The sequence below is a fragment of the Triticum dicoccoides genome, chromosome 3A (genome assembly GCF_002162155.2).
Source record: "Triticum dicoccoides isolate Atlit2015 ecotype Zavitan chromosome 3A, WEW_v2.0, whole genome shotgun sequence".
Lineage (NCBI taxonomy): Eukaryota > Viridiplantae > Streptophyta > Magnoliopsida > Poales > Poaceae > Triticum > Triticum dicoccoides.
The window spans coordinates 683,406,403-683,414,481 of NC_041384.1; the positions used below are offsets into that span (position 1 = coordinate 683,406,403).

General features: G+C 50.2%; 1 protein-coding gene across 7 annotated transcripts; it reads right to left on the bottom strand.

The window, feature by feature from the left end:
- Positions 1 to 1,484: 1,484 nt before the first annotated feature.
- Positions 1,485 to 5,071, bottom strand: LOC119270178 (microfibrillar-associated protein 1-like). 7 transcript variants are annotated; one of them, XR_005133976.1, is made up of 4 exons: positions 3,552 to 5,071; positions 3,070 to 3,219; positions 2,175 to 2,241; positions 1,485 to 1,824 (listed from the first exon to the last, which is right to left on the bottom strand). XR_005133976.1 is itself a non-coding variant. In XM_037552150.1 (3 exons), the coding sequence occupies exons 1-2, from the start codon at positions 4,751 to 4,753 to the stop codon at positions 3,096 to 3,098; spliced, it is 1,326 nt and encodes a 441-aa protein (XP_037408047.1). In that variant the 5' UTR covers positions 4,754 to 5,070; the 3' UTR covers positions 1,485 to 1,824; positions 3,070 to 3,095. The 7 variants fall into 7 exon arrangements, 3 of the variants coding, with proteins under 3 accessions (XP_037408047.1, XP_037408046.1, XP_037408045.1); XR_005133975.1 differs by having other exon boundaries at positions 3,053 to 3,219; positions 3,552 to 5,070; XR_005133974.1 differs by having other exon boundaries at positions 2,991 to 3,219; positions 3,552 to 5,070.
- Positions 5,072 to 8,079: the final 3,008 nt, after the last annotated feature.

Below are 8,079 nucleotides of genomic sequence, written 5' to 3' on the forward strand. Positions count from 1 at the left end.
CTTCCCGAGCCTGCTGCTCGCTCGTCGCCGTCGTCGGCTGGTGTTGCTCGTGTTCGGCAGGGGTACCTGGTTAGGTAGCAGTACATATACGTAGTAGACTACACGCAGGGGAGTAGGTCGTCGTCGGTGGTAAGAAGACACGTCTTCTTCCCTCTGCGTGTGTTCACAGACTGACAGTTGACGATTTAAACTGGACATGTTTGGTCCCTGGCCTGATAGATACTCTTAAACAGAGGTAGGTTGGGTCGCCCGCCGTCGGTCAAGATTTCAAACAAATTTACACAACACACAAAATCTTCAAAAAATCGGCAAGGAATTCATATTAAGAAATAGGAAACCACGGAAACATGATCCGAATTACGGAAATACGTTTAAAATCCAAAAACACTGAACATTCATTTAGACAAAAAAGAGACATGTTACAAACACTTGTCCTGGTTGCGTTATTGTTGTTTTTTCAATTCTCGGACATCCCCATATTCTTGTCTCTTGTCAAGAGTAACTATCATGATTAAACACCATTCTTATTCGTTCCCATCTAGAATGCTTATCATGATTTAACAAGCATTCTTATTCCTCTTCCCTCTCCTATTATCTGCTTCTTCCACAAATATCCTGGTTGGTGACACTACGTGCGCAAAACCACTGCCACATCATGTCATCATCCACCAAACATTTCCAAGCCAGCAAAGAGACCAAAGCTGTGTGGTTTATCAAGTTGACAAGTCATGTCCTATAGGAAGTATAGTATTAAAGCTGGGTCATCAAAAGTATCGTTGGACAAAAAAGGCCTAAGAGAAGAAATACACGAGAATACAATATATACACACACAACAGAGCAATTTTTACAAAACTAGTTTCGCTAGAAATATATATATATATATATATATATATATATATATATATATATATATATATATATATATATATATATATATATATATATATGGGAGAACCTCTTTTTCCCTTTATAAAGGAAGGCCTAACAAAAGTGAGCCATGGCACAAAAGTCATGACATCGACTCTCATTTTTCATAGGAGCCAACAAACATCTGTTGGCCAATTCGGTCACATGTCCGAGCTATTCTTTTTTGCTTGATGGATCAGCAACACTTGGACAGAGACTGCAACTAGCTAGATGCCTAATTATACATTACTCCAAGTGTCAAATCACTTTTCCTAAGACAGGCTACCAGATGAAATCACCTTTAATAAGCAGGGCTGCAGGTGGAGGGAGCTCTTTTACGGTACAGTACCCAGCACCTGTGTTAGTTGGCATCTACTGCTCCCAATTGCGATTATATGTCAAGATCAGGCCTAAGATTTTTCTTCTTCTTCAAAAAGATGTAATCTATTCCCCTCTGTTCTGGTCTCGGGAAGTGACAAAATTAAGCTAATGGGAGGCCCAGTCGCCAAGTTGCCACTCTATCAGGGTGATATTTGCACCGGCTGTCAAAGTTGGTGGACTAAAGTGACCGGCTATCTCGAAAAGCGACCAGTTTATAGCAAGGCTCAGAGTAATCAGGATTTTCATACAAGTAGAGGTGTAACTTGAACATTTCCCCTTTTTATAAGGAGGAAGGTCCAACACAAAGGCCTGACGTGGAATCCAATTCTCAGAAGAGCCAACAAACATCGGTTGGCTAATCCAGTAACATGTCTGAACATTATTCCTTGAGAAATCAGCAACAGTATTTATACAAAGACTGCAGCTACATGCCTGGATTGTTACTTCAAATCTCCAATCAAATTACCAGACAGGCTCCCAGATGAGATGGGCGATGGCGTTACTTATAACAGCAGTTCACCTCTTCTCTACTGTTTCTGGGGAACACAAAAGGGGGCAATAGAAACATCAGTCAGGTCATGCACCACAGGCCCAGAACATAACTGACAGGGTATAAGCAGGTTTGACAATCAGGAAACGCGAGCCTGTCTAGAGACAACAATGGACAAACAATCCACAGGATTAAAATCTTGTAATTTCCATTATGACATCCACATACAACGGACAAAGCGCACAATGGCTGTCATTTCATCCTCTAATGAAGAACAAGAAAAGAGATTAAGTTATGAGGTATAATAAGCGCACAAAGTACACTAAGTTGTATTATTATTTTTAAAAGGACAGCTCTAAGGTTCGAGAGAAGCTACCAAGGCTTTAGTTCACCCACCGGGCCAGCAGTCCAGTTCAGGAGGGTCTGCCCGGGCTTCGGGGTAGTCGGGGAGGATTTGGGCAGCCTACATGGCGATTTGAATTTTGAACTGAGATTGGTAGGATAGTTTATTTCATTCCAACCTTAACAATGAAGGTAATGGAAAAGAACACAACAACCAAATGGACAGACAATTAAATGAAATGAGGCAGCAAATTCTGGAGAAATAGACTAAATTTGATCTGTTAGTCTGTAACACAAATTCCGAGTATCTCATGGTCCAACAGCTATGAATAGAGCCACCACCCATGAGACCTTTTTGGCCTATGTTTTCTTCCATTTAAACATCCCTCCGGTCCCTTTAACTCCGCGTATAAGATTTGTGTCAAGTCAAACTTTGTAAAGTTTGACCAAATTTATATTAGAAAATATCAACATCTACAATATCAAATACATATAATATGAAACTACATTCCATAATGAATCTAATGATATTGATTTCGTATTATGAATTGTTGATATTTATCTCTATATAAGTTTGGTCAAATTAGAGATACTGTGACTTCAGGCAAAACTTATATGCAGACTAAAAAGGACCGGAGGGACAAATTAAGGCTTCCTTGGAATTCTATTACTATACGATTCTCAAGAGCACGTAAATATAGCATGCCTAGGGGACGACAACATTTTCCAACAAATAGCATAGAAGTATAGAACATGCTCCTGTCACGAGAAGCACAGAAACATATATGTATGAAATATTTCTCTGACAAAGCATTTTGCAAGACAGTAAAAGACTGAAGACGAAGAATTTTCACAGCATAGGTACATTACCAAATGATGGCACATGTGTCATATGCGACCAACATAAAGAAGAAAAACATCTGCATAATCACCATGTTCAGCAGTGTACCAGGTCACACAGCCAGCAACAAACATTTAATCATCTCGTTTCGTATCCCAATCCTTCATCTTCTTACTTCCCTTTGGTTTAGCAATAGGTGCATTCATGCCCGCCATTTTTGCATTATATTTTGTTCGCAGCGGCCCGTTTGTAGCCCATCTGCAATTCAACAAGAAATAAGTAAGGGCCAGACTTCCTTGTTATAAGATTGGAATGACTGCCCTTTACCAAAAACAAACTAATTGATAAATATCATCCACAAGGCTAGAATAACAAAGAGGGGGACAAATCAGGCATGCCAATAGAAGAACTAGAGAGAGGGGCTATTAGCATACACAGAGTGCCTTCTATGTAGACTAGTATATTGTCTGGACAAAGTAGTGGATAGATGGCACATGTTCTACTAATAATAAGCAATAGGACGATAACTAAAAAACCAACTGAACATTTTTCAGGTATAAAGCAGTAATGCCATAAGAATGAGTACATACGGTGCATCCCAGTCGGTAGTGTCCTCATTAACAAGATGTGTCCACTTTGTTCTGCCACTCCGCCCGAAATGCTTGACTTGCATGACCTTAGGCAAGATGCTCTTGTCCATCTTATCTTCACCGGTGGGCGCAGAGAAATCACGGGTGTATATAGCATCTCTACCAGCTGACTGGCTCACGTCATCACCGCCTTCCTGGAAGAAGGCACCCTTGTGGTAGTACTTCTGCATAAAGTTCCACTTCTGTTTGGACTTCTGGAGAGAAGGTTTGGGGTTCTTCTTCTCCCATTCCCGGCGCTCCTCCTCAGTCATATTCCTCACCTTGTCAATCTCTTCCTTCTCCTTCAACCGTGCATACCTTTCCTCCCTGTCCCTCTTAATCCGCGCCATCTCACGATTCTTCCATGACTCATACTCCTCAGCTTCGTTCTGCTCATCATCCGTGTCGACATCCTCGACGCTAGCATCCTCGTTGAGCGCCTTCTGAATGTGCTCATCCTTCCTAATCTCCTCCACCACAATCTGCCTGGTCTCGATCTTCCTAGCCTCGAGCCTCTTCCTGATGGTCTCCTCCACCTGCCGCTCCTCCTCCTCCAGCCGCTCGCGCTCGGCGATGGTGTCCCGCTGCGCCTTGGGGATGAAGACGGGCTTCACCATGGCCATGCCCATCTGCTCATCCTCCGAGTCGGTCTCGTACTCGAACTCCTCCGACTCCTGCACGTCATCCTCGAGCGGCTCGTCCTCCTGCGGGAGCAGCTCCTCCTCCTCCTGCGCCCTGAGGCGCTGCCGCTCCTTGATCCTCCGCCGCCGCTCCTCCTGCGCGTCCTCGTCGTCCTCCTCCTCCACCTGGGCCTCTTGCCTGTCCCGCTCCTCCTCAGCGGTGGACACGATCTCAGCCTGCCGGATGCGGCGGTGGTCGGCCCGGAGCTCCTCCTTGTTCTCCGCGCGCGTCTCCGCGAGCCGCCGGAGCCGCCGGTCGTCCTTGGGGGGGCGGTCCCGGTCCCGGTCCCCTTCCTCGGCCTTGGGGAAGGCCTCGTCGAGGGAGACCCTGGCCGCCCGGAGGTCGATGTCGTCCTCGGCCTCATCGGCCCACTCGGGCTTCTTCCCGGGCCAGTAGCGCTTCACCTTGGTCTGGCCGATCTTGCCCCGGAGCTTGTCGCGCACCGCGATGGCCGCATCGCTGACCCCCGCCGCCACGGACATGGCGCTCGCGCTCCGCCGCTGGACGTGGACGGGCGACGGACGGCTTGTGGCGGTGATGGGGAGGGGGGAGCACCGGAGCAGGAGGTGCCTAACCCTAATAAAGCGAAGACAAATCCGAGTAGGCTAGGGTTTGATTGCCCATGAAAGGAAAGAAGCGCGTCTGATATGGATCCGGTGGAGGGGAGGGGAGGGGAAGGAAGGGCGGTGCTTTGGTGCGGGGTGGGAGGGGGCAGAGGCGGTGGAGGTTCCGGCGGCGCCGCCAGAGGAGGTCGAGCCTTCCGGAACGGGGATGAGATCAGGGAAGCCGGGGGCGCCTGCGCCTGAGGCCTGAGGTGAGGAGCTTGGAGGGCCGCCTGAGGATAGAAAAGGGCCCTGAGCCCGGGTACACCGCCTACAGCCAGACGAAGCGGGCCACCTTCCCGTGGCCCACCGCTGGGCCTTCTCTCGGCCCAGCTACTTTACAATCGAAAATCAAACACTTTTGAATTCCCTACGAAAACCAAGCAGCTTTAAAACGCCATCCAAACTACAAACGGAGAAAACCTATCTGACTGATGTTCACTGCATCAAGTTGCTGGAAAAAACGCCATCCACAAAGTATACCTAGTTTGAAATGTTTATTAAAAAAAATGACTCTAGCATTTCTTAAGGCCCAAGAGATGCTAGGTCACCCACCAGGCCAGTAGTCCAGCTCAGGAGGGTCTGCCCGGGCGTCAAAAGACAGTTTTGCGTCCAGAAAAAAAAAACACATTTTTGCCATATGCGCGTCAAAAGATAGTTTTGCATCTCCAGCTTGAGCACAAAAGAGGAACAGATCTTGGGAGAAAAACTAGCGCATCCCGGCCCCCGCGCCGCTCCTTCCCCGGGGCGACACGGGCGGCGCCCCCTGTCCCCCGCAGCCTCCCCCTCTCCCTGACTCTCTCTTCCTCGCCGTCGCCGGTGGCCTCCGGCAGGCAAAGCCTGTGCGGAGCCGGCGGCGGCGGGGCGCGCTCTCTGGCTGCTGTCGCTCGGGAGAAGGGGATCTCGCGGGCGATAGGCAGCTGTCCGGCGCCCGGCCTCGGGGCGGCGTCCTGGCGCGCGGTGGAGGTGGTCTTCGGCGCACGGCGAGGCATTTGGTCGTGGCGGTGGGCGCGCGGTCGCGGTCATTCGCGCTTGGGCGATCCCGATCTAGGACCTCGCGGGCGGCGGCTGGCGCGGACGGGCGGCCGGCGTTCGGCTTGGCGTCGGCTGCGGCCAGAGGTTGGGGCGCCGGGGCGGCGGCCTCGGTCCAGGCTCCGGCCGTGACCTGGGAGTGGACGGCGCGCGTGGTTGGGCCGGCTCTCGGCTCTGGATGTGAGCGCGGGGCGCAGATCCTTGGCCGGGCGCGGCGATGATTGCGCGCGGCGGGCGCGGTGGCTGGTGGGGCGCGACGGGCGTGGCATCTCCGGAGCTCGAAGTGTGCTGCGGTGCAGGGCCTGCTCGTCTCCATGCTGCTTCGCTGGAGCTGCTCCGATCTGGATATGGCCTTGGTGGTTCTGATCTTGCTGCTGCTCCTTGCAATGCGATGGTCGCTGCGGTGGTGGTGGTCACTATGGTGTTGCGGTGGTGGACGGCGGCTACGGCCAGGGGGTGGTGCGTGCCTGGGCGCGGTGGATCGTGGGATCCCGTGGCTAGGGTGAGGTCAGCCTCAGCAGGGGTGGTGATTGGTAGGCGACGGTCGGTGGGGTGGTGCTCTCCGGGAGAAATTCTTGCTCCGGTCTTCATCGGAGCCGGCGACGGCGGCGCCCGCAGGTGTCGTGATCTTTCTTGGAAGCGTCGCCGTGGAGGTGCTCCTCCCCACGGCTTTGGCTCCGGAGGGAAACCTCAGATCCGCTAGATCGGGCGATGGAGGCGTCTTCGCGTCTTTCTCCTCCTTGGGGGCATCGTCTCGGAGCCGGCTACGACCGAGAGACTAGTGGATTGCGGCATCTTCGCCATGGATGGTGGCATCTTCGCCGCGTGGTTTGCTGAGGCGGGGCGCTGGTTTCTGGTTGGCAACGATGATGGCGTCGAGAGGAGCTCGGGTCGCGGCTTGGACTTCGGTAGTCGGTTCTTCCCGGCGTATCCGAGGTGCTCTTCCGGTTTGCGGAGGGCACGGTCGGCGCAAGTCCTGCATATCTTCCTTGTGAGGCTCGCCGTCAAAGTCGGAGTTGTCGGTTGCTTGCGCGTGTGGCCATTTGGTGGCATGTGCCGTCGGGGTTGTGTCCCATGTCGGTGGCCAGGATGGCCGGTGGTGCCCATGTCATGTGGGTTGGGTTGTATCGGTTTTAGTCCGGTTTTCCTTCAATTAACCGGGCAATTCTCTTCTTCTTAATCAATGAAAATGGCAAATATCTTCCTTGTACTTTCCAACCCTCCCACCTATCAATGAAATGATACGCTGCTAAGCGTATTCACCAAAAAAAATGGCAAATATTTTGCCTCGTTTCAAAAAAAAAACAAAAGAGGAACACCATCGAAAATGATGTGCATACGATAATTTCCTGCACAATGCTGGTACGACACTAACATGGAACGTACAGATTGAAAACAAGAAAATCAACAACTCTTCATGTCATCTGTCATACAAGGATGGTTCAAATTTTATCGTATACGTGTACCATCAGTCGAACACCATAGCCTGCTTCATTACGAAGGGTTTGCGACAAGTCGTTTGCTTCCTCTGTAACATCTGTTTCAGGATACTGCCCAGCTTCACGAGTCGGAGCATCCCCCTCTGAGACAAACACACCAAACGGCTTCAGGAGTCGGATCATCATCATCCGTATGCGATGATCACCAAGACGTAACAGAAAAACCACAGCCATGGGTGGGCAATCGGTTGAAATGTCAAACAGCAGGTCGTTCTTGAACTTCTCCCAACCAGATGCGCAGGCACCTGTATGGGGCACATAGAAAGGTCAGTTCAGCAAAACAAGAAGAGGGGAATAAGAGTATTGTTCGCCGACAGGCGGCCATTTTACCTGGCATATTAATCCACCCTTGGGATCATTCGTGCCGTCGTAGAAGGAGATGGTGGAAGTATATGAAAGATGGTTTTGGCAATTTCTGTGGAGGCGCATATGCCGAAATTGCAATGGAGCCGCCCTTCAAGCAGATATGATCTTCTGTCCGAAGTTCTGAACAACTGCGTTCCTGAAATAATGGTGGAAGCAATTGTTACAGAAAGATAAAAATGGTGTTTAAAAACTTCAAGCAACCAACGCGAGGGATTTCGTTGTATGTCAGTCAGAAGGAAATGTTGTATGGGATGGTAAGTAGTTATTTTCAACTCGACAGCTAGTTATGAGTACAAGCATCTAGTACAT